We start from the raw sequence: 27,379 nt of genomic DNA on the forward strand, positions 1-27,379 counted from the left end.
CTTTAAAAAAGTAATTAGTTATAGTTACTAGTTACTTCTCACAAATAGTAACTGAGTTACATCATTATAAAAGTAACTAATTACCAGGGAAAGTAACTAATGTGTTACTTTTTTTCTTCTTCAAATGTTCAAATATGTCAAATAACTTGGATGCCCCCAATATTAAATATGTTAAATTAATGAATTGGACACTAAATAGAATAAATTATTATTATAAAACGTACATTAAATGTACACTATTGTAATGTTGCTGTGGGACAATGTGAGAGACACCTATCAAATTCAATATATTATTGTAAATATTATCAGTATCACTACTGTGTGTGTGAACTCAACCTATCAACCTCAACTTTCAGGAGAACATTAGAGTTAAGACATAAAAGACATTTGTATGTAGAGTCAAATATCTAAAGGAAGCATAAAAAATAAAATAAAAAAACTTTACATACATATGAAAAGGACATATAAAAGACAAGGGACAATATAAGTAAATAAAATAAAATAAATAAATAAAATACAAATAAAAATACAAATACAAATACAAAAAAGGGTGGGGGGGGGGGTTGTCAATACATGAGAAAGCTGGTTAAACTTGAACATCAGATTCATTACAAAAGAATTGTTCATATTGTTTTAGGAATCGATCACATTTTTTATTGCTAGTTAACCTAAAAGATTTAAGCAGCGAGTCTACCTCGATCAAAAAATTTGAAAAAGTAGGAAGTGAGTTCATAAATTTCTGTTTATGGATGAAAAATTTGGCAAACAAAATAATTTTTTTTTAAATATATTCTTTAGATTTGCTGGAGTCAGTGTAATAACAAATAACATCTTTCAAATGAAAAGATTGTGTATTAATGGAAGTTCTATTTAAATGGGAATATAAATTAGACCAAAACTTTTGAACCAAATCACAAGAATAGAATAAATGTATCAATGTTTCATCTTCATGTCCACAGAATGAGCAAGTATATTTTTATATGTATATGTATATTTTATGTATATTTGTACGGTTCTTGAATAAAAAATAAATAAATTAAAAAAATTAAAAAAAAACTATCAACCTCAACCTTGTCTCCCACCCACCAATCATCATCAGTTATGTGTACCACCCAACCCAACCCCCAACACGCATGGCTGGCGCGCGCACACACACACACACACACACACACACACACACACACACACACACACACACACACGAGTTGCAGGTCCGACTGACAGAGAGCCTGTTGGGATGAAACCGCTTCAGTGAGCTCAATTATAGTAACGGCGCATTTTTTTTCTCAGTAACGCTAACGGCGTTGTAACGGGAGAAACAGTCATTCGTTTGATTACTCGTTACTGAAAAAAGTAATTCCGTTAGTAACGCCGTTTATCTGTAACGCCGTTATTCCCAACATTGCTCATTAGCTAATACATACATTATAGGGCTGTCAAAAGATTAATCGCGATTAATCGCATCCAAAATAAAAGTTTGTGTTTACATAATATATGTGTGTGTACTCTGTTAATTATTATTTATATATAAATACACACACATTCATGTATATATTTAAAAAAATATATTATTGTTATATATCAACATTTATATTTATATATATTATAGATTATATAAATGTATATACATGCAAATATTTCTTAAACATATACATGAATCTGTGTGTATTTATATATAAATAATAATTAACAGAGTACACACACATATATTATGTAAACACAAACTTTTATTTTGGATGCGATTAATCGCGATTAATCTTTTGACAGCCCTAATACATTATAAATACATAAACACACAAAAATTACATGTATTCTTATTTATTATTATATTCTTAAAAATAACTACTATACATTATATATAAAGCTAAAGAATAAGCATATAAGAAAAACTTATAATTATTAATAATTTTATATAATATATAATTTAATAAATATATTATAAATACATAAACACAAAATTATATATATTCTAAAAAAATATATACATAATGCTAAAGAATAATAAGTATCAAAACAAATCTAAGTTTACATTTTAAATTATTAATACTTTATAATTCAATAAATATATTAGAAATACATAAAAACATACAAAAAATATATTTATTACATACAATTATATTCTAAAAATACTATAAATTATATTTAACGCTAAAGAATAATAAGTATCTAAAAAAATCTAATTATAAATTAAATAAATTATTCATAATTTACTTAATATATTTTATATATTTAAAAAACACTCATCAATTATATTCATTACATACAATAATCTAAAAATCAATTAATCTAAATATAATTCTTAATTAAATTGTACATTTTAAATAATTCAATTAAGTATAATTTACTAAATATATTATAAATAAATAAAAAACAGAAATTATATTTATATACAATTTATGAGTATCTAAAAATCTAAATATCATTTAATATAATATAATTAATAATTAAATTATAAATTTTTAATAATTATGTATATTTTACTAAATATATTATAAATATATAAAATTACACTATTTTATTTATTTTATGTAATTATATTCTAAAAATAACTACTATAAATTATATATAAAGCTAAAGAATAAGCATAATAGAAAATCAGAAAAACATTAATTAAATTATAAATATTAATAGTTTTATAATTTAATAAATATATTATAAATACATAAACACTAAATTATATATATATTCTAAAAATAACATACATAATGCTAAAAAATAATAAGTATCAAAACAAATCAAAGTTGAATTATTACATTGAAATTTTTAATACTTTATAATTTAATATATTAGAAATACATAAAAACATACAAAAATTATATTTATTACATATAATTATATTCTAAAAAATACTATAAATTATATATAACGCTAAAGAATCATAAGTATCTAAATAAATCTAAAATCTAATTATAAATTAAATAAATTATTCATAATTTACTTATTTAAAAAACACACATCAATTATATTCATACACATACAATAATCTAAAAATGTATTAATCTAAATATAATTATTAATTAAATTATACATTTTAAATCATTCAAATAAATATAATTTACTAAATATATTATAAATAAATTAAAAAACAGAAATTATATTTATATACAATTTATGAGTATCTAAAAATCTAAATATAATTTAATATAATTATTAATTAAATTATACATTTTTTATTTTACTAAATATATTATAAATATATAAAAATACACTATTTTATTTATTTTATGTAATTATATTCTAAAAATAACAAATATAAATTATATAAAGCTAAAGAATAATGAGTATCTAATATATATATATATATATATATATATATATATATATATATATATATATATATATATATATATATATAAAATTATGAATAAATTATTTTTCATATAAAAAAAATAATTATTAAAAGATAAATATTGGATTCTAAAATATCAGTATCGATGAATAATAATCCAGATAATTTAGCTTTAATAATGTGTGTGTGTGTGTGTGTGTGTGTGTGTGTGTGTGTGTGTGTGTGTGTGTGTGTGTGTGTGTGTGTGTGTGTGTGTGTGTGTGTGTGTGTGTGTGTGTGTGTGTGTGTGTGTGTGTGTGTGTGTGTGTGTGTGTGTGTGTGTGTGTGTGTGTGTACCTGTCAGTGGCTCTGGAGGAAAGTCAGTCAGTTTGCTCTTGGCTGAAAAGGATGATTTGACAGGAACAGGGAAGAATCCTCTCAGGAAAAGAGCGATTGACACAATCTCACAAATGAGACACAATAAAGCAAATACTGATGAGCTCAGCTTCATGATGAAGATTAATAACTGTCATCAATATGACTTCAACACAAACACTGCCCGGTGTCTCACTGACCGCGATCTAACGGCATTTTCAATAGAAACGGCACTAAATCCACGCGATTAATGAAGACTCCGCCGGATTAGTGTTTTGAAAAACTCATTTCCGTGTAGTGCTGAGGGTCACTACGGCAACTCACGAGGCTCTTTCCTCACAGTTCTGCGGACTCTTATTTTGTAATCACAGTCAAAAACTCTTAATTTCGTTTACATTACATTATGTTAAACATCTAAAATTGTATTATAATTTATACAATGAAACACAGCATATCTCATTAAATGAAAGTAAGAAAGTTATGTACAGACATCTTCTCCTCTTTTTTTTTTTTCATTAAAACAAATTAGGCCATATGGAGAACATTTTGATTTCACCAAAAACGCAATTGTTAAAACTTAAATTATATAATTTATTATGTTATATTAATAACTGCGATAAGTGAAATGAAAAGCAAAAGTGTGCGGTCGTCAGTGGTTGTCATGGTAACGCTTTAGTTACTTGTCGCCATTTATCAGACGCGCGTTTTATGTGTTAGGAAATGTATAGACCATAGACTGTAAAAAAATATATAGACAGAGTATACCGTCGGTATAGACAGAGAAAACCGTCGAAATAAAGCGCAGCTGATTGTTAAAGTAAAGTGTGTTTGTAAGCAGTGATTTAGTGGATCTGACGGGGATAATTATGGACTCGACGGACAAAATCACAACCTCAAAGTCTCTCAGTGCAATCACAGACATTTATAAAGATATTAGAGAAGAGTTGACGCAGTCAGGTGAGTCAAACACCTGATCAGAGATAGCTGTTACAACATTTAACACTTTATAAACATTATTATATATCTGTGTTTTGTGTGTGTGTGTGTGTGTGTGTGTGTGTGTGTGTGTGTGTGTGTGTGTGTGTGTGTGTGTATGGGTCAATGACGCGGCTGTCAATTCTGGCGTCCAAAGCATATTCATATTATATACATTTTTAAATACACTACATTAAATGACTCAACTTCCCCCTCTTAATCACTCATGTGAGTAACTTATTAATTATAAATAATTCATATATTATAGATATTGAGCTCAAAAGTCCCATAATGTCAAGATATGATTACAAAAAATACGACAAAATTGTAGAAAATATTAATAAAAGTATTTAAAATCTACTTAATGATATAATTGAGTATAATTGTAGTATTCATATATACTGATTGGGTAACACTTTACAATAAGGTTTCATTAGTTAATGTGTTAACTAACATGAACTATGAGCAGTTCACTGTATTTGTTCATCTTTGTTAATATTATTTAATAAAAATACAGCTGTGTTAGTTTACAGTGCATTAACTAATGTCAACAAGATTTTAATAAAGTATTAGTAAATGTTGAAAATGAACATTTACAAAGATGAATAAATGCTTTATAAGTGCGGTTCATTATTAGTTCATGTTAACTAATGAACCTTATTGTAAAGTGTGACCCATAATTGTATTGTGTTTCTTAGTGGTAATAATACTAAGCTTATTTACATTTTTATGACAGAAAGACTTTTGTCTCCAAATTGTGATTTATCTAATGTCATTCCATGACACCATTTTGGACCATAATGCATTTTGGTATGTCATGTGACATAATATTGTATCAAAAATGAAGGAGCCAACACCTATGGAAGCTTGTGGGTTGCAATTTTCATTTTGCAATGCAATATGCATTTCAGTATTTAAATGTACATTTTCCCTACCATATGTGCAACATTTGGAGCAAAATGATATATCATTTAGATTTGTTATTTCCTACACTAGTTTTAACATATAATTTAAACATATTATAAGTTGCAAAATTATTAGATATTCAAGCTAAAGTTTTAGCAAAATTATCCATAAAAAACATGTGCAACGGACTTAAAATGCTGATATTTTGACCATTTCGGTCGCTGGTGCACTTTAGCAATATCCTGTGTCCTTTTGGATAACACTAATAAAACATTTATAATGTATTTATATTAAAAACTCTCTGAAAGATTAGCTTAAAGTGATGATCGCTCAGTTGTAGTTTTCCACAGGTGGCTCAGTCAGTGCCTGATTATAAAGAACAAACATTTGTTTAGCCATTCCTGGATAACACCAACCCTCTCATCCGTTATCCAGAATGACATATGTATAATAATCTAGTTTTTCATTCATATTTGTAAACTTTTAGGCATAGTTATTATGAGGGATATGCAAGACTAGTCGATTAAACGACATTGCTGAAAATATTAGTCATTTGTTTTGCACATTTAATGTTTTGCTTTATATTTTCACAAAGGCTACGTTTAAATTACCGTCGGGTTAATGTTAAATTAATACATTAATCTTGAAATTAATACAGAAAAGTGTATATATGAGGATGGTTTTTATGTTAATCATGAAAAATATTACAGAATGTCCTCCCGTCTATCAATCACACGGGCGATTAATGTATATATTTGTGTGTTAGATTACACAATTCAGTTTTTGTTGAGTTGAGGATAAAACAAGTCTTATTTACTGCATTGCACTGTAATAGAAATATTGGTTTAACTTAAAAAAGTAAGTAACCTGGTTGCATAAAAAATTTGAAATTGGTTTAAAAAAAAACTCCTCCATGAACTGCCACCTTAACGTGGTGGAGGGGTTTGAGTACCCGAATGACCCTAGGAGCTATGTTGTCCGGGGCTATATGCCCCTGGTAGGGTCTCCCAAGGCAAACAGGTCCTAGGTGACGAGTCAGACTAAGAGCAGTTCAAAAACCCTTATGATGCCAAAAAAAAGGAGGACCGTGACGTCGCCCGGTATGGCGCAGCCGGGGCCCCACCCTGGAGCCAGGCCTGGGGTTGGGGCTCGTATGCGAGCGCCTGGTGGCCGGGCCTTCCCCCACGGGGTCCGGCCGGGCTCAGCCCAAAGGAGCGACGTGGGGACACCTTCCCGTGGGCCCACCACTCACGGGAGGGACCGTAAGGGGCCGGTGCAAAGCGAATCGGGCAGCAGTCGAAGGCGGGGGCCTAGACGACCCGATCCCTGGACACAGAAACTAGCTCTTGGGACATGGAATGTCACCTCGCTGGCGGGGAAAGAGCCTGAGCTTGTGCGTGAGGTTGAGAGGTTCCGACTAGAGATAGTCGGAATCACCTCCACGCACGGCTTGGGCTCTGGAACCACACTTCTCGAGAGGGGATGGACTCTTCACCACTCTGGAGTTGCCCATGGTGAGAGGCGGCGGGCTGGTGTGGGTTTGCTTATAGCCCCCCAGCTCTGCTGCCATGTGTTGGAGTTTACCCCGGTGAACGAGAGGGTCGTTTCCCTTCGGCTTCGGCTCGGGGATAGGTCTCTCACTGTTGTGTGTGCCTATGGGCCAAACAGCAGTGCAGAGTACCCGGCCTTCTTGGTGTCCCTGGGAGGGGTGCTGGAGAGTGCTCCGACTGGGGACTCCGTCGTTCTACTGGGGGACTTCAACACCCACGTGGGCAATGACAGTGAAACCTGGAGGGGCGTGATTGGGAGGAACGGCCCCCCTGATCTGAACCCGAGTGGTGTTCAGTTATTGGACTTCTGTGCTAGTTACAGTTTGTCCATAACGAACACCATGTTCAAGCATAAGGGTGTCCATCAGTGCACATGGCACCAGGACACCCTAGGTCGTAGGTCAATGATCGACTTCGTGGTCGTTTCATCTGACCTGCGGCCGTATGTCTTGGACACTCGGGTGAAGAGAGGGGCGGAGCTGTCAACTGATCACCACCTGGTGGTGAGTTGGATCCGATGGCGGGGGAGGAAGCTGGATAGACTCGGTAGACCCAAACGTACTGTGAGGGTCTGCTGGGAACGTTTGGCCGAGTCTCCTGTCAGAGAGATCTTCAACTCCTGCCTCCGGCAGAGCTTCGACCAGATCCCGAGGGAGGCTGGAGATATTGAGTCCGAGTGGACCATGTTCTCCACCTCCATTGTCAAAGCGGCTGCTCGGAGCTGTGGACGTAAGGTCTCCGGTGCCTGTCGAGGCGGCAATCCCCGAACCCGGTGGTGGACACCGGAAGTAAGGGATGCCGTCAAGCTGAAGAAGGAGTCCTATCGGGCCTGGCTGGCTTGTGGGACTCCTGAGGCAGCTGACAGGTACCGGCAGGCTAAACGGACTGCAGCCCGGGTGGTTGTGGAGGCAAAAACTCGGGCCTGGGAGGAGTTCGGTGAGGCCATGGAAAAGGACTATCGGCTGGCCTCGAAGAGATTCTGGCAAACCGTCCGGCGCCTCAGGAGGGGGAAGCAGTGCCCTACCAACGCTGTTTACAGTGGCGATGGGCGGCTGTTGACCTCAACTGGGGATGTTGTCGGACGGTGGAAGGAATACTTCGAGTACTCCTCAATCCCGCCGTCATGTCTTCCATTGAGGAAGCAGAGGCTGGGGGCTCAGAGGAGGACTCGTCCATCACCCAAGCTGAAGTCACCGAGGTGGTCAAGAAACTCCTCGGTGGCAAGGCACCGGGGGTGGATGAGATCCGCCCTGAGTACCTCAAGTCTCTGGATGTTGTGGGGCTGTCTTGGCTGACACGCCTCTGCAGCATCGCGTGGCGGTCGGGGACAGTGCCTCTGGGATGGCAGACCGGGGTGGTGGTTCCTCTTTTTAAAAAGGGGGACCGGAGGGTGTGTTCCAACTATAGGGGGATCACACTTCTCAGCCTCCCCGGGAAAGTCTATGCCAGGGTACTGGAGAGGAGAATTCGGCCGATAGTGGAACCTCGGATTCAGGAGGAACAGTGTGGTTTTCGTCCTGGTCGTGGAACACTGGACCAGCTCTATACCCTCTACAGGGTGCTGGAGGGTTCATGGGAGTTTGCCCAACCAGTCCACATTTGTTTTGTGGATTTGGAGAAGGCATTCGACTGTGTCCCTCGCGGCGTCCTGTGGAGGGTGCTGGGGGAATATGGGGTCCGGGGTCCTTTGCTGAGGGCTGTCCGGTCCCTGTATGACCGAAGCAGGAGTTTGGTCCGCATTGCCGGCAGTAAGTCAGACTTGTTCCCGGTGCATGTTGGACTCCGGCAGGGCTGCCCTTTGTCGCCGGTTCTGTTCATAATTTTTATGGACAGAATTTCTAGGCGCAGCCAAGGGCCGGAGGGTGTCAGGTTTGGGGACCACACGGTTTCGTCTCTGCTCTTTGCGGATGACGTTGTCGTGTTGGCCCCTTCTAACCAGGACCTTCGCCATGCACTGGGACGGTTTGCAGCCGAGTGTGAAGCGGCTGGGATGGGGATCAGCACCTCCAAATCCGAGGCCATGGTCCTCAGTCGGAAAAGGGTGGCTTGCCCACTTCAGGTTGGTGGAGAGTTCCTGCCCCAAGTGGAGGAGTTCAAGTATCTAGGGGTCTTGTTCACGAGTGAGGGGAGGATGGAACGGGAGATTGACAGACGGATCGGTGCAGCTTCTGCAGTAATGCGGTCGATGTACCGGTCTGTCGTGGTGAAGAAAGAGCTAAGCCGTAAGGCGAAGCTCTCGATTTACCGGTCAATCTACTTTCCTACTCTCACCTATGGTCATGAGCTTTGGGTCATGACCGAAAGGACAAGATCCCGGATACAGGCGGCCGAAATGAGCTTTCTCCGCAGGGTGGCTGGGCGCTCCCTTAGAGATAGGGTGAGAAGCTCAGTCACTCGGGAGGAACTCGGAGTAGAGCCGCTGCTCCTCCACATCGAGAGGGGACAGCTGAGGTGGCTCGGGCATCTGTTCCGGATGCCTCCTGAACGCCTTCCCGGGAAGGTGTTTCGGGCATGTTCAACCGGGAGGAGGCCCCGGGGAAGACCAAGGACACGCTGGAGGGACTATGTCTCCCGGCTGGCCTTGGAATGCCTCGGTGTCCCCCCGGAAGAGCTGGAGGAAGTGTCTAGGGAGAGGGAAGTCTGGGCATCTCTGCTTAGACTGCTGCCCCCGCGACCCGGCCCCGGATAAGCGGAAGAAGATGGATGGATGGATGGATGGTTTAAAAAATAGAAACTCAAAATATTATTGTGTCTGAACCAAAATGTTGTGATAAATCATGACATGTTTCACATAAAACACATATTTTAATAATATTTGAATAAAGGGTGATGTTGTCGATTCTCAAAAATGTTCATTGTATGAACTAAAAAAATTTATTTCATTGAACTCAAAATTTTAACACAATGTGGAAAACATTTTTAAACATTTTTCAGCTTTTTTACCCCCGATTTGGTTCTGAATTTTGAGTTATCAGTCCCGTTATGAGCCCATGTCTATAAGAAATCCCAAATTGATTACATTAATTGTGATTAAAAGCACTAATTGTTTGTTGAGCTATGGATATCACACTTGTATAACAATGGTATAAATGTAATTCATTTCAACATTCATTACCGTTACCCAGGAATGACACTTTCATTCACCAAAAAATGATTAATCACATCCTTAAAATGAGTACAAGGCATTGCATTACTTACACAACACTCTAATAAGCATAGAAAGAATGATTTTTTTTGCCAGTTTTATTGATTTAAATCCTTATCCATTGTGTTTGAGCAGGAATCAGTGCTGAGTCCGTGGAGAAGGCAGTGGCTCTTCTTAAAGAGAAAGCAGAAAGCGGAGATCCTCAAGCCTCCTTCCTCCTGGGGCAGTTCCACTATGAGGAGGTGAATGATCTCTCTGTTTCAGAGTTCAGAGTTCATCTGAGCAGATGACCTATGACCTCCTGCTGTCCTGTAGGGCCGGTACGCGGAAGCGGAGGTCATCTTCGACGGCATTAAAGATGAAGATCCTCGAGCTCTATACCAGCTGGCTGTCATATATTACGATGGCCTTGGAACCAAAGAAGACCTTGTGAGGACCTTCTTGCAATATCTCTCAGATCCGCAGTAATAATAGGCGTTACAAATGTCCAAATGCCTGCGAAAGCAACTCAAATTAGAGCGCAACAGAAGTAAAAACTCCATAGGAAAACTGATTTTGAGCAATAAATCTAACCCTAACCTGGAAAATGCACTATCCAAACTTAAAGCGTTGTAATTCAAGAATGCTTTGGGATATTGTTTTAAAGGTCTTGTTTTAAAGAAGACACGCAGCAGATTATTGCTGAAGTAATTCAAAATATGAAAGTATGAAAAAGTTATGGAAGTTTAGATTTATTCTAAATGAAAAATACTGTACTAAATATTTTTATTTTATATGAAATATATATTTTACAAAAAATGTTTTACTATAAAATCAAAGCCATATGTCTAACCAAGTTGTGTTCCAAATTTGAAGTTTACACCACTAAAATTAAAGTCCCCATGAGATTGTGTTTAGGCGCTGTACCAAAAACAGCCACCGGGTGTCACACATTCAATTGATTGTTTTTTTAAATGCAGTTTCCTGTAAATTTCTGTCCAAATATCACTTCCATCACAAAACAGTCACCAAATATGGAACCTTGAGACTCAGAGCTTTCCGACGATATGCGTTTTGTCAAGATTAGAAAATATTTTGATTATAAAGTAGTTCAAATACATTTTCTAATACGAAACATGACGCCGCCCACTAGGGGGAGGAGCCCGCTAGAAGAATTTAGAGTACCGTTTCCATGGTAACGCAACATCTGATTTCAAAACGGTTTCCACAGGATGAATTTTGAGTTCGTAAGCTTTCAAATGATCCCTAATTTATGATAATTACTAAAATATATGATACGAAAAAAAGGCGATAAAAAAAAGAGCGGGACGGTGACAGTTAAGGGGTTAAAGACAGCCCTACTTTGTGAGCTACAAAGTATTTGCTTCTGTTGAAGCTCGCATTATTTCAACTTATTGTTTACAATAATCGTCTTTAACAACGGAATTCGAGGTAAAAAACTACATTACCCATGATGCTGTACAGAAAATTCCACCAATCAGAGTCGAGACAAGCCAAATCCGCAAAAAGATCTTGTTAGCTCCGCCCACTCCCACAAAGCACTGCGAATGACATAATCTCTACACTCTCAAAATACTGATTTTTTTGTGTGTATATATATATATATATATATATAATCAACATTTTAAATTAGTAGTTTTGAGCGTCTTACAGTGGAATTCATGGTGAAAAACTACATTACCCATAATGCTGTACAGAAAATTCCACCAATCAGAGAGTGGCCACAATCATAACTTTAGCTCCGCCCACTCCCATGAAGCACTGCGAATGACTTCACTGTTTTTATATTTCTGCATCGTTTTTTAACTCGATTATGTCATGCGCAGTGCATCATGGGATTGTAGTTCTCTCCCTCACTGAAGCCGGTAAGCTCGCGGTCTTGTCTCTTTGTCTTTGTGTCCGATTTTCACGCACTTTTTTGCTTCAACTCAAAGTTTGTAATGTTGTGATTCTCCTTGTAGCTGATTGGCTCATAACGAAGACTGTTTTAAAATTCCAATGGGAAATATTAATGAAAAATATACGCTGAAAAGGGACTAAAAGTGACACTAATGCACTCTATTAACATCTCACTGTCCACCAACTTACACAGGGCAAAGCAATGGAGTTGATGAGAAGAGTTGCATTGTGGGATTCCTCTGAAGTGGGCTCTGTGAGAGCCGCGGCGCTGTATAACCTGGGCTGGGCGTATCTGGAGGGTTATGGCGTCCAGACGTCCAGCGCTGAAGCCGAGCGGTGAGAAACTATCACAGAAAACACAACTGCATCTGTGTATGAAGTAGAGATGGGCGCTCTCCAAACACTGAAGATTCAAACATTTGCGAATACGAATCATTTGTTTTGAATCAGTGATTCGAACGGCCAAAGTCATGTGATTTCCTTAAACGAGGCATCGTTTCATCCTAACTTTATAACGTTTAGAAATGTCAATGGTTCGCCACTAGGGGGCGATGATCTCTGTGAACGCATGCATTAGGCTGTGTATTTATTATTATATTCTAAAAATAACTACTATAAATGATATATAAAGCTAAAGAATAAGCATATCAAAAATATAAATATAAACAATTAAAAGCAAATATATATATATGTGTTAGGGCTGTCAAAAGATTAATCGCGATTAATCGCATCCAAAATAAAAGTTTGTGTTTACATAATATATGTGTGTGTACTCTGTTAATTATTATTTATTTATAAATACACCCACAAGGATGTATATATTTAAGAAAAAAATATTATTTTTATATATAAAACATATATATATTATATAAATGTATATACATGCAAATATTTCTTAAATATATACATGAATGTGTGTGTATTTATATATAAATAATAATTAACAGAACACACACACATATTATGTAAACATAAACTTTTATTTTGGATGCGATTAATCGCGATTAATCTTTTGACAGCCCTAATACATTATAAATACATAAACACACAAAAATTACATGTATTCTTATTTATTATTATATTCTTAAAAATAACTACTATACATTATATATAAAGCTAAAGAATAAGCATATAAGAAAAACTTATAATTATTAATAATTTTATATAATATATAATTTAATAAATATATTATAAATACATAAACACAAAATTATATATATATATTCTAAAAAAAACATACATAATGCTTAAGAATAATAAGTATCAAAACAAATCTAAGTTTACATTTTAAATTATTAATACTTTATAATTTAATAAACATATTAGAATATTTTTTTATAATCATAATGTTTATATATAAAACATTTATATTTATATATATTATCGATTATATAAATGTATATACATGCAAATATTTCTTAAATATATACATGCTTGTGTGTGTATTTATATATAAATAATAATTAACAGAATACACACACATATATTATGTAAACACAAACTTTTATTTTGGATGCGATTAATCGCGATTAATCTTTTGACAGCCCTAATATGTATAAATAAAGCTAAAGAATAATAAGGGGCCGATTTCAGACACAGACACAGTGTCTGTATGGTTTTTGCCTGATTTCGAATCCATTTGATACATTTGTAGACATTTAATGGCACATTTGTATAATAAAAAGTAGATAATAGTCTCTTATTGGCCTGAGTGACCAAGCTCTCCATAAAATGAACAAAACAAGCCCCACGATTGAATAAAACACACATTATACAAACACTTCATATAATGGTGTTAGATGATTTGTTAATTACATTTAATAGATTACACTTGCATGTTAAAGATGTTTATGCGTGTTTGACCTGTGATTCAAACGAGATACACACAGTGAATCATATGAAGAATCATTGGTTCAGTTGATTCTGAACCAGCACTAATTTAACCCTTAAAAGGGCAAGACCAAACTTAATAGATTGCTATTTTTCATCTTCTTAGGACAAAAATAATACAAATAATACAATTTCATGATTGTTTTTTTTTTTTAAACATCACTTATTTTTCAGCAACGTTTTGGTCATATTGGCCCAAGAAATATGGGATGATTTTAGACTCAAAATGATTAATAAATGCACACATAATTATACATGAACTTGATAAATGTTGCTGACATGTTTTACTATCCACAAACAAATGCCTTTTAACTTGTGTGTGCAAAATACAGAATTACATGACTGTGCAGCGATTTGTACAAATAGACATAGTTGTGAATACAAAACTTCGATTTTGTATTAATGTAGGTCAGAATTTGTGCGTGCGACGAGTAAGATGTGCATTTGTGGAGAGTCAGTCTACCCAAAGTCAGAGTCAGTCTACCCAGAGTCAGAGTCAGTCTACTCAGAGTTAGAGTCAGAGTCAGTCTACCCAGAGTCAGAGTCAGTCTACCCAGAGTCAGAGTCAGTCTACCCAGAGTCAGAGTCAGTCTACTCAGAGTCAGAGTCAGTCTACCCAGAGTCAGAGTCAGTCTACTCAGAGTCAGAGTCAGTCTACCCAGAGTCAGAGTCAGTCTACCCAGAGTCAGAGTCAGTCTACTCAGAGTTAGAGTCAGTCTACTCAGAGTCAGAGTCAGTCTACCCAGAGTCAGAGTCAGTCTACTCAGAGTCAGAGTCAGTCTACTCAGAGTCAGAGTCAGTCTACCCAGAGTCAGAGTCAGTCTACTCAGAGTCAGAGTCAGTCTACCCAGAGTCAGAGTCAGTCTACTCAGAGTCAGAGTCAGTCTACCCAGAGTCAGAGTCAGTCTACCCAGAGTCAGAGTCAGTCTACTCAGAGTTAGAGTCAGTCTACTCAGAGTTAGAGTCAGTCTACTCAGAGTCAGAGTCAGTCTACTCAGAGTTAGAGTCAGTCTACTCAGAGTCAGAGTCAGTCTACTCAGAGTTAGAGTCAGTCTACTCAGAGTCAGAGTCAGTCTACTCAGAGTCAGAGTCAGTCTACTCAGAGTCAGAGTCAGTCTACCCAGAGTGCAGTGGGGAAGTGTGTGTACAGTGGGGAAGTGTGTGTACAGTGGGGACGTGTGTGTACAGTGGGGAAGTGTGTGTACAGTGGGGGGGGGAAGTGTGTGTACAGGGGGGAAGTGTGTGTACAGTGGGGAAGTGTGTGTACAGGGGGGAAGTGTGTGTACAGGGGGGAAGTGTGTGTACAGTGGGGAAGTGTGTGTACAGTGGGGAAGTGTGTGTACAGTGGGGAAGTGTGTGTACAGTGTGTGTACAGTGGGGAAGTGTGTGTACAGTGGGGAAGTGTGTGTACAGTGGGGAAGTGTGTGTACAGTGGGGAAGTGTGTGTACAGTGGGGAAGTGTGTGTACAGTGGGGAAGTGTGTGTACAGGGGGGAAGTGTGTGTACAGTGGGGAAGTGTGTGTACAGTGGGGAAGTGTGTGTACAGTGGGGGGGGAAGTGTGTGTACAGTGGGGAAGTGTGTGTACAGTGGGGAAGTGTGTGTACAGTGTGTGTACAGTGGGGAAGTGTGTGTACAGTGTGTGTACAGTGGGGAAGTGTGTGTACAGTGGGGAAGTGTGTGTACAGTGGGGAAATGTGTGTACAGTGTGTGTACAGTGGGGAAGTGTGTGTACAGTGTGTGTACAGTGGGGAAGTGTGTGTACAGTGTGTGTACAGTGGGGAAGTGTGTGTACAGTGGGGAAGTGTGTGTACAGTGGGGAAGTGTGTGTACAGTGGGGAAGTGTGTGTACAGTGGGGAAGTGTGTGGTACAGTGGGGAAGTGTGTGTACAGTGGGGAAGTGTGTGTACAGTGGGAAAGTGTGTGTACAGTGGGGAAGTGTGTGTACAGTGGGGAAGTGTGTGTACAGTGGGGAAGTGTGTGTACAGTGGGGGGGGGGGGTGTACAGTGGGGAAGTGTGTGTACAGTGGGGAAGTGTGTGTACAGTGGGGAAGTGTGTGTACAGTGGGGAAGTGTGTGTACAGTGGGGAAGTGTGTGTACAGTGGGGAAGTGTGTGTACAGTGGGGAAGTGTGTGTACAGTGGGGAAGTGTGTGTACAGTGGGGAAGTGTGTGTACAGTGGGGAAGTGTGTGGTACAGTGGGGAAGTGTGTGTACAGTGGGGAAGTGTGTGGTACAGTGGGGAAGTGTGTGTACAGTGGGGAAGTGTGTGTACAGTGGGGAAGTGTGTGTACAGTGGGGAAGTGTGTGTACAGTGGGGAAGTGTGTGGTACAGTGGGGAAGTGTGTGTACAGTGGGGAAGTGTGTGTACAGTGGGAAAGTGTGTGTACAGTGGGGAAGTGTGTGTACAGTGGGGAAGTGTGTGTACAGTGGGGAAGTGTGTGTACAGTGGGGGGGGGGTGTACAGTGGGGAAGTGTGTGTACAGTGGGGAAGTGTGTGTACAGTGGGGAAGTGTGTGTACAGTGTGTGTACAGTGGGGAAGTGTGTGTACAGTGGGGAAGTGTGTGGTACAGTGGGGAAGTGTGTGTACAGTGGGGAAGTGTGTGGTACAGTGGGGAAGTGTGTGTACAGTGGGGAAGTGTGTGTACAGTGGGGAAGTGTGTGGTACAGTGGGGAAGTGTGTGTACAGTGGGGAAGTGTGTGTACAGTGGGGAAGTGTGTGGTACAGTGGGGAAGTGTGTGTACAGTGGGGAAGTGTGTGTACAGTGGGGAAGTGTGTGTACAGTGGGGAAGTGTGTGTACAGTGTGTGTACAGTGGGGAAGTGTGTGTACAGTGGGGAAGTGTGTGTACAGTGGGGAAGTGTGTGTACAGTGGGGAAGTGTGTGGTACAGTGGGGAAGTGTGTGTACAGTGGGGAAGTGTGTGTACAGTGGGGAAGTGTGTGGTACAGTGGGGAAGTGTGTGGTACAGTGGGGAAGTGTGTGGTACAGTGGGGAAGTGTGTGTACAGTGGGGAAGTGTGTGTACAGTGGGGAAGTGTGTGTACAGTGGGGAAGTGTGTGTACAGTGGGGAAGTGTGTGGTACAGTGGGGAAGTGTGTGTACAGTGGGGAAGTGTGTGTACAGTGGGGAAGTGTGTGGTACAGTGGGGAAGTGTGTGTACAGTGGGGAAGTGTGTGGTACAGTGGGGAAGTGTGTGTACAGTGGGGAAGTGTGTGTACAGTGGGGAAGTGTGTGTACAGTGGGGAAGTGTGTGTACAGTGGGGAAGTGTGTGTACAGTGTGTGTACAGTGGGGAAGTGTGTGTACAGTGGGGAAGTGTGTGTACAGTGTGTGTACAGTGGGGAAGTGTGTGTACAGTGGGGAAGTGTGTGTACAGTGGGGAAGTGTGTGTACAGTGGGGAAGTGTGTGTACAGTGTGTGTACAGTGGGGAAGTGTGTGTACAGTGGGGAAGTGTGTGTACAGTGTGGAAGTGTGTGTACAGTGTGGAAGTGTGTGTACAGTGGGGAAGTGTGTGTACAGTGGGGAAGTGTGTGGTACAGTGGGGAAGTGTGTGTACAGTGGGGAAGTGTGTGGTACAGTGGGGAAGTGTGTGTACAGTGGGGAAGTGTGTGTACAGTGGGGAAGTGTGTGGGGAAGTGTGTGTACAGTGGGGAAGTGTGTGGTACAGTGGGGAAGTGTGTGTACAGTGGGGAAGTGTGTGTACAGTGGGGAAGTGTGTGGTACAGTGGGGAAGTGTGTGTACAGTGGGGAAGTGTGTGTACAGTGGAGAAGTGTGTGTACAGTGGGGAAGTGTGTGTACAGTGGGGAAGTGTGTGTACAGTGGGGAAGTGTGTGTACAGTGGGGAAGTGTGTGTACAGTGGGGAAGTGTGTGTACAGTGGGGAAGTGTGTGCACAGTGGGGAAGTGTGTGCACAGTGGGGAAGTGTGTGCACAGTGGGGAAGTGTGTGCACAGTGGGGAAGTGTGTGTACAGTGGGGAAGTGTGTGTACAGTGGGGAAGTGTGTGCACAGTGGGGAAGTGTGTGCACAGTGGGGAAGTGTGTGTACAGTGGGGAAGTGTGTGTACAGTGGGGAAGTGTGTGCACAGTGGGGAAGTGTGTGTACAGTGGGGAAGTGTGTGCACAGTGGGGAAGTGTGTGTACAGTGGGGAAGTGTGTGTACAGTGGGGAAGTGTGTGTTGGGGAAGTGTGTGTACAGTGGGGAAGTGTGTGTTGGGGAAGTGTGTGTACAGTGGGGAAGTGTGTGTACAGTGGGGAAGTGTGTGTACAGTGGGGAAGTGTGTGCAGTGGGGAAGTGTGTGTACAGTGGGGAAGTGTGTGCACAGTGGGGAAGTGTGTGTTGGGGAAGTGTGTGCACAGTGGGGAAGTGTGTGTACAGTGGGGAAGTGTGTGTACAGTGGGGAAGTGTGTGTACAGTGGGGAAGTGGGGAAGTGTGTGTACAGTGGGGAAGTGTGTGTACAGTGGGGAAGTGTGTGTACAGTGGGGAAGTGTGTGCAGTGGGGAAGTGTGTGTACAGTGGGGAAGTGTGTGTACAGTGGGGAAGTGTGTGCACAGTGGGGAAGTGTGTGTACAGTGGGGAAGTGTGTGTACAGTGGGGAAGTGTGTGTACAGTGGGGAAGTGTGTGTACAGTGGGGAAGTGTGTGTACAGTGGGGAAGTGTGTGTACAGTGGGGAAGTGTGTGTACAGTGGGGAAGTGTGTGTTGGGGAAGTGTGTGTACAGTGGGGAAGTGTGTGTTGGGGAAGTGTGTGTACAGTGGGGAAGTGTGTGCAGTGGGGAAGTGTGTGTACAGTGGGGAAGTGTGTGTACAGTGTGTGTACAGTGGGGGAAGTGTGTGTACAGTGGGGAAGTGTGTGTACAGTGGGGAAGTGTGTGTACAGTGGGGAAGTGTGTGGGGAAGTGTGTGTACAGTGGGGAAGTGTGTGTACAGTGGGGAAGTGTGTGTACAGTGGGGAAGTGTGTGTACAGTGGGGAAGTGTGTGGTACAGTGGGGAAGTGTGTGTACAGTGGGGAAGTGTGTGTACAGTGGGGAAGTGTGTGTACAGTGGGGAAGTGTGTGTACAGTGGGGAAGTGTGTGTACAGTGGGGAAGTGTGTGTACAGTGGGGAAGTGTGTGGTACAGTGGGGAAGTGTGTGTACAGTGGGGAAGTGTGTGTACAGTGGGGAAGTGTGTGTTGGGGAAGTGTGTGCACAGTGGGGAAGTGTGTGTACAGTGGGGAAGTGTGTGTACAGTGGGGAAGTGTGTGTACAGTGGGGAAGTGTGTGTACAGTGTGTGTACAGTGGGGAAGTGTGTGTACAGTGGGGAAGTGTGTGTAAGTGTGTGTACAGTGGGGAAGTGTGTGTACAGTGGGGAAGTGTGTGTACAGTGTGTGTACAGTGGGGAAGTGTGTGTACAGTGGGGAAGTGTGTGTACAGTGGGGAAGTGTGTGTACAGTGTGTGTACAGTGGGGAAGTGTGTGTACAGTGGGGAAGTGTGTGTACAGTGTGTGTACAGTGTGTGTACAGTGGGGAAGTGTGTGTACAGTGGGGAAGTGTGTGTACAGTGGGGAAGTGTGTGTACAGTGTGTGTACAGTGGGGAAGTGTGTGTACAGTGGGGAAGTGTGTGTACAGTGGGGAAGTGTGTGTACAGTGGGGAAGTGTGTGTACAGTGGGGAAGTGTGTGTACAGTGTGTGTACAGTGTGTGTACAGTGGGGAAGTGTGTGTACAGTGGGGAAGTGTGTGTACAGTGGGGAAGTGTGTGTACAGTGGGGAAGTGTGTGTACAGTGGGGAAGTGTGTGTACAGTGGGGGAGTGTGTGTACAGTGGGGAAGTGTGTGTACAGTGGGGAAGTGTGTGTACAGTGGGGAAGTGTGTGTACAGTGGGGAAGTGTGTGTACAGTGGGGAAGTGTGTGTACAGTGGGGAAGTGGGGAAGTGTGTGTACAGTGGGGAAGTGTGTGTACAGTGGGGAAGTGTGTGTACAGTGGGGAAGTGTGTGTACAGTGGGGAAGTGTGTGTACAGTGGGGAAGTGTGTGTACAGTGGGGAAGTGTGTGTACAGTGGGGAAGTGTGTGTACAGTGTGTGTACAGTGGGGAAGTGTGTGTACAGTGGGGAAGTGTGTGTACAGTGTGTGTACAGTGGGGAAGTGTGTGTACAGTGGGGAAGTTTGTGTACAGTGGGGAAGTGTCTGTACAGTGGGGAAGTGTGTGTACAGTGGGGAAGTGTGTGTACAGTGGGGGAAGTGTGTGTACAGTGGGGAAGTGTGTGTACAGTGGGGAAGTGTGTGTACAGTGGGGAAGTGTGTGTACAGTGGGGAAGTGTGTGTACAGTGGGGAAGTGTGTGTACAGTGGGGAAGTGTGTGTACAGTGGGGAAGTGTGTGTACAGTGGGGAAGTGTGTGTACAGTGGGGAAGTGTGTGTACAGTGGGGAAGTGTGTGTACAGTGGGGAAGTGTGTGTACAGTGGGGAAGTGTGTGTACAGTGGGGAAGTGTGTGTGATCTGGTGTGTGTTTCACAGGCTGTGGCTCCTGGCAGCCGATGAGAGGAACCCGGACTCTAGTGTGGAAGCGCAGTCGTCTCTGGGCAGGTTCTACAGCCGACCGGAGACCCTCAACCTCACAAAGGTCCTGATTTACATTAAACTTCCTTTGGGAATCTCTGATGGGATTTTGGAACAGGGATTTATGAGGAAACCAGGTCTGTGGTTGGCATTACTGGAGCGGGCGTTCAATAACTGCTTAATAAACTACAGTTTGTAAAGTACAGTTTGCATCTGTATGTGAGTTCATGTGCTGGATGACAACTGCTGTAGTCCACATTTTAATAATATATTTGAAATAAATTCATGTTTGATGCATGACTGGGTGTAAGTTATGGTGTGATGGAGTAATGATAAGCACAGACCTTATTCTGCTCATAAATTCACAAACTGCTTCTGAAATCCACAGGGAATTAGCCGTTTTTAATGTTATACATTATAAAAAATATTAATAATTATAATATATTAAATTAAGAATGCATCTAAATTACTAAAACTAATTTTTTAGGGTAGCTTTTTATTGAACGTTTGTATACATTTTATATAGTTTTTAATTGTTTTGGATATAACATTTTTCTTTTTGAATCATTTTTCTTTTACTTTTGTGTACTATGTTTTGTCTGTTTCTGTAAAGCGCTTTGAGATGTACATTTAAAGGCGCTATAGAAAATAAAGATTTATTATTATTTATTACTAGTTAAAATAACTTAATAATAAATATAAATTACAATAAATATAATTTAAATTGTACATTGAATGTTATCTCCATAGTTTTAGTTTATATGTATTATTTAAATCATATTATATATATTTCAAATCATTTCAATGTTGATTCAGTTCAATAACTATAGAAGCTTTTTTTCTGCCATGGAATTAAAAAATATATTGCAAAATATATAAACTGTATTGAGAGATATTTATATATATTATATATCAAAATATATATTTATATTTATCTGTCTTGCAATTGTAAGTTTATATCCTGCAATTCAGAATTTCTTTGCAAAAGTTTGAGAGAGAAATCTCGTAATTGCAATCCCTTTACACATGAAAATGCACTATCCAAACTTAAAGGGCTGTAATTCAAGAATGCTCTGGAATATAGACCTACATTTGGTCTTGTTTTGGTCTTGACTTATTATTGCTGAAGTGAAAGCAATTCAAAATATGAAAATAAGAAAAAGTTATGGAAGTTTAGATTTATTGTAAATGAAAAATACTGTACTAAATATTTTTATTTTATATGAAATATATATTTTACTTTTTTTTTTTTACTATAAAATCAAAGCCATATGTCTAACCAAGTTGTGTTCCAAATTTGAAGTTTATGCCACAAAAATTAAAGTCCCCATGAGATTGTGTTTAGGCGCTGTACCAAAAACAGCCACCGGGTGTCACACATTCCATTGATTGTTTTTTTTTAATGCATTTTCCTGTAAATTTCTGTCCAAATATCACTTCCATCACAAAACCGTCACCAAATATGGAACCTTGAGACTCAGAGCTTTCCGACGATATGTGTGACGTTTGAACAAGGTGCTATATAGCACCTCTGAAGAACCTCTGAAGCACCAAAATTGGTGCTATATAGCACTAAAAACGGTTCCCCTATGAATACGAGCCAAGAACCATTTTTGGTGCCATTTAGAACCTTTTTTTTTTTTAGAGTGTAATGAGAATAACTCACTAGAAATATATAAATCAAACGTACAATTCTGGAAAGTATCAATACGGCAAGAAACAAGAGAAACATTTTGACTGTTCGGTAGACTTTGTCTTTTTATTCTCTGACATTTTCTGGGGACCCCTTAGAGCCTTCTGGAGGACCCCAGCTTGAAAACCCCTGATCTAATGCATGTTCTTAAACGTCTGTAACACAGTCCTTCCAGAAAAATGCAGCTTTTTTTTGTGATTGTTGCGATTCATAACGCTCCGAACCGCTGAATCGACTCACTGATTCATAACGCTCCGAACCGCTGAATCGACTCACTGATTCATAACGCTCCGAACCGCTGAATCGACTCACTGATTCATAACGCTCCGAACCGCTGAATCGACTCACTGATTCATAACGCTTCAAACTGCTGAATCGACTCACTGATTCATAACGCTCCGAACTGCTGAATCGACTCACTGATTCATAACGCTTCAAACTGCTGAATCGACTCACAGATTCATAACGCTCCGAACCGCTGAATCGACTCGCTGAATCGACTCACTGATTCATAACAGTCCGAACCGCTGAATCGACTCACTGATTCATAACACTTCGAACCGCTGAATCGACTCACTGATTCATAACACTTCGAACCGCTGAATCGACTCGCTGATTCATAACACTTCGAACCGCTGAATCGACTCACTGATTCATAACACTTCAAACCGCTGAATCGACTCACTGATTCATAACGCTCCAAACCGCTGAATCGACTCACTGATTCATAACGCTCCAAACTGCTGAATCGACTCACTGATTCATTACGCTCCAAACCGCTGAATCGACTCACTGATTCATAACGCTCCGAACCGCTGAATCGACTCACTGATTCATTACGCTTCAAACCGCTGAATCGACTCACTGATTCATAACACTCCGAACTGCTGAATCGACTCACTGATTCATAACGCTTCAAACTGCTGAATCGACTGACTGATTCATAACGCTCCAAACTGCTGAATCGACTCACCGAACTGCTGAATCGACTCACTGATTCATAACGCTCCGAACTGCTGAATCGACTCACTGATTCATAACGCTTCAAACTGCTGAATCGACTCACTGATTCATAACGCTCCGAACTGCTGAATCGACTGACTGATTCATAACGCTCCGAACCGCTGAATCGACTCGCTGAAGCGACTCACTGACTTATAACGCTCCGAACTGCTGAATCGACTCGCTGAATCGACTCACTGACTCATAACGCTCCGAACCGCTGAATCGACTCGCTGAATCATCACACTTCGAACCGCTGAATCAACTCACTGATTCATAACACTTCGAACCGGTGAATCGACTCACTGATTCATAACGCTCCAAACCGCTGAATCGACTCACTGATTCATAACGCTCCAAACCGCTGAATCGACTCACTGATTCATAACGCTTCAAACCGCTGAATCGACTCACTGATTCATAACACTCCGAACCGCTGAATCGACTCACTGATTCATAACACTTCGAACCGCTGAATCGACTCACTGATTCATAACGCTCCGAACCGCTGAATCGACTCACTGATTCATAACGCTTCAAACCGCTGAATCGACTCACTGATTCATAACACTCCGAACTGCTGAATCGACTCACTGATTCATAACGCTTCAAACCGCTGAATCGACTCACTGATTCATAACACTCCGAACTGCTGAATCGACTCACTGATTCATAACGCTTCAAACCGCTGAATCGACTCACTGATTCATAAAACTCCGAACTGCTGAATCGACTCACTGATTCATAACGCTCCAAACCGCTGAATCGACTCACTGATTCATAACGCTCATGATGCTTTGCTTTGGTCTTTTGCTGTTATTCTTGTTGGCCAATGGGAGTTTGCGAGCTTCATCATGGTTTCAGCGATATCTGTGGTTTCTCCACGGGGGTTTGCAGCTTTTCGATGACGTTCGCGTTGGGTAATTACGTCACTTCAAAACGTTCCCATGGCAATAGGGGGAAAATGATGGCTCTTGTGTGAAGTAAACAAACATTTGTCAACTTTCTGCTACTATATATGACTGTTTTGCAACGAAAATGCAGGGATTATGAAATCATGCTAGCCCCGCATATTTTGCACGCAGAATTATGCAATTTTAAGCGCGGCGTATTTGAAAAAATGTCGCCCATGCATAAATATGCGGACTTTGGCTGATTATGTATTAAATCATGCGATCGCATAATCACGTTTTTCTGGAGGGACTGGTAATATCTACACTGCGTGTGTGTGTGTGTGTGTGTCAGGCGTTCTGGTGGCACTCTGAGGCGTGTGTGAAGGGCAGTCTGGAGTCCCAGGGCGCTCTGGGCGTCATGTTTCTGTATGGGCAGGGAGTGCAGAAGGACCCGGATGCGGCTCTGTTCTGCCTGAGGGAAGCAGCGGCGAGAGGGAACGTCTACGCTCAGGGTCACCTCACGTCCTGCTACTACCACCACAAACTCTACTCCAGAGCCGCCAGCCTGGCAGAAAGGTGCAGCGCATCCTCACAGACGGACTCTTCTGAGATGGTGGTCCAGTGGGTTAAACCATGGAACTGATAATCAGAAGGTTGCTGGTTCGATCCCAGCGGTCACCACCAGTGTGTCCTTGAGCAAGGCACTTAAAGGGTTAGTTCACCCAAAAATGAAAATTCTGTCATTAATGACTGACCCTCATGTGGTTGGACACCCGTCAGACCTCCGTTCATCTTCAGACACAAATGAAGATATTTTAGTGTAAATCTGATGCTCTGAAAGGCCTCCATTGGCTCAATGCACTTTACACTCTCAAGACCCTTAAAAGACACTAAAGACGTCGTTACAAAGTCCATCTCACTACAGTGACTCTACAATAACTTTATGAAGACGAGAATAGTTTTTGTGCGCAAAAAAACCCTAAATAACGACTTATATAGTGATGACGATTTCAAAACACGGCCTCATGAAGCTTCGAAGCGTTATGAATCAGTGAGTCGATTCAGCAGTTTGAATCGCCAAATTTCAGCAGTTTGACACGCGATCCGAATCATGATTCGACTCACTGATTCATAACGCTTCGAAGCTTCATGAGGCCGTGTTTTGAAATCGTCATCACTATATAAGTCGTTATTTAGGGTTTTTTTGCGCACAAAAACTATTCTCGCCGATTCATAAAGTTATTGTAGAGCCACTGTAGTGAGATGGACTTTGTAACGACGTCTTTAGTGTCTTTTAAGGGTCTTGAGAGTGAAAAGTGCATTGAGCCAATGGAGGCCTTTCAGAGCATCAGATTTACACTAAAATATCTTCATTTGTGTCTGAAGATGAACGGAGGTCTGACGGGTGTCCAACGACATGAGGGTGAGGAATTAATGACAGAATTTTCATTTTTGGGTGAACTAACCCTTTATGTCAGGGTTGGTGAAGGGAAAGGAGCGAGGACTCAAAGATGCAGAGGAATGGGCTTTTTAATGATAATAATAAAACAAAAAACAAGACAAAACAAAACTACCCCGAGGGGGAAAAACAGACTTGACTTGACTTGACTTGACTTGGCACGACTTGACTTGCAGGGTGCAGGGAAACATGAGGTTAATACGACGGCGATTCCGCACTGGACTGCAAACACAAGGAGAATAAATAGGGAGCAAACAAAAGAGGGTAACGAGGGAAGACAGGTGGGGCAAATAAACCAATAATCAGGAAACAAGGTGGGCGGGGTTAGACAATAGACAAGAGCACATGGCACAAAGAAACACTTAACAAGACGTGCTCACACCAAACATGACATGAACATGCAGCTAATGAGAACTCATCAGCTGCATGTTCACACAAAACATGACAACATGACGTAGCACGTAGCCAGTGAAAAACACCAACCACGTGCTACACAACATAAGACAAAACATGAAAGCACACGGCCGATGTAAACATGAACCGTGTGCTACACAGAACACAACACAGACAGAAGAGCACACGCTCACATGACAAAACAAACACGCGGAGCATGAATGTCCGAATCCCAACCAAAAACTGAAACCCAAACTAGACCGAAGTGCTGGGATCCGAACACCACAGCCCGCACACAAAACACCAGGACAGAAGAGCACGCAGCTCGAGCATGCTCAAAGCTCACACAAGACAACACACACAATACAGGAGTGTCAGGGCTCTGTCACAAAACCATGAATAAACTAGACAGAAGTGACAGAACCCTGACACTTTAACTCCATATTGCTCCAGGGGGATTGTCCCTGTAATAAGGGCACTGTAAGTCGCTTTGGATAAAAGCGTCTGCCAAATGCATAAATGTAAAATGTAAATGTTTTATTCAGCGTGTGAAACTGGTTTTGTTGGACAGAGTGTGTGGATACGAGGACACCAGTGCCATCGCGCGGCAGACCGGCTGTCTGGAGGAGTTCATCAGGAAGGGCATCGCTATAGCCATGTTTTACTTCGCTCTCTGCCTTCATCTGGGCCGAGGCGTCGCGCAGAACACAGACAGAGCAAACACATACTTCACACAGGTACCACAGCAGCTTCCCACAGGTGTGTGTGTGTTATGCTGCGTTCACACCAAATGCGAATTGAGTGTCTGGCGCGAGTGATTTCAATGTTAAGTCAATGGAAAGGCGCGTTGACGCGCGTCTGGAGGTCCCGCGGCGCGGGAGGCGACGCGAATTGGACGCGAATTGAGCGTCTTGCGCGATACGCGCGTTACACGCGAATGGTGCTTTTGTGCATTCACGCGTTTGAAGCGAATTCGCGTCTGACGCCCGAGTTGAAATTTTTTTACTTTGGCGTCAATTCGCGCCGCGTTAACCAATCAGGAGCCTGCTCGCTACGGTCACGTGGTAAAGTGACGTGTATGAGAAACCCTGCATAAATTAAAAACAGTACTATTGTGTCACAAAATGTAGTTTTAAGACGTTTTCAGGTGGGAATGTAGTTGTTTAAAGCTCAAATCTGTGGTTTATTTATAAAGAGAGCGCCTATTTAAAAAAAATAATCTTGTGTTTTTGGAGTTGTGAGATCCAGGCGATCACCGGGCGCTCAGCGCTCATTAACCCCAGTGAGAGCAGCCTTTCCTCGGCCAGTCCTTCTGGCGTCTGCCGCTGGCTCTGATGTCCTGTAGTGGTTCGTCTTGTGTGGATCTAACGGCCGATCTTTGCTCTCATGAATC

At 41.1% G+C, this 27,379-nt stretch overlaps 2 protein-coding genes across 2 annotated transcripts in view; one reads left to right on the forward strand and one right to left on the reverse strand.

Annotated features, from left to right (window-relative positions):
• pigg (phosphatidylinositol glycan anchor biosynthesis class G (EMM blood group)) overlaps positions 1-3,952 on the reverse strand; it is a 348,519-nt gene extending 344,567 nt beyond the window's left edge. The window contains exon 1 of the mRNA XM_079839043.1: positions 3,626-3,952. Coding sequence (XP_079695169.1) covers positions 3,626-3,779 — 154 coding nt within the window. The 5' untranslated portion in view covers positions 3,780-3,952. The remainder of the gene's footprint in view (positions 1-3,625) is intronic.
• Positions 3,953-4,509: 557 nt separating this feature from the next.
• lrp2bp (LRP2 binding protein) lies at positions 4,510-26,735 on the forward strand (the record flags this gene model as incomplete). Its single annotated transcript, XM_079839288.1, has 7 exons — positions 4,510-4,600; positions 10,355-10,461; positions 10,535-10,648; positions 12,312-12,454; positions 20,505-20,610; positions 24,487-24,710; positions 26,558-26,735. Coding segments are annotated over 7 exons (963 nt in total), but the record flags the coding sequence as incomplete, so codon positions are not given.
• Between the last annotated feature and the right edge of the window lie 644 nt (positions 26,736-27,379).

This window comes from Gobio gobio (genome assembly GCF_949357685.1).
Source record: "Gobio gobio genome assembly, chromosome: 16".
NCBI classification, from domain to species: domain Eukaryota; kingdom Metazoa; phylum Chordata; class Actinopteri; order Cypriniformes; family Gobionidae; genus Gobio; species Gobio gobio.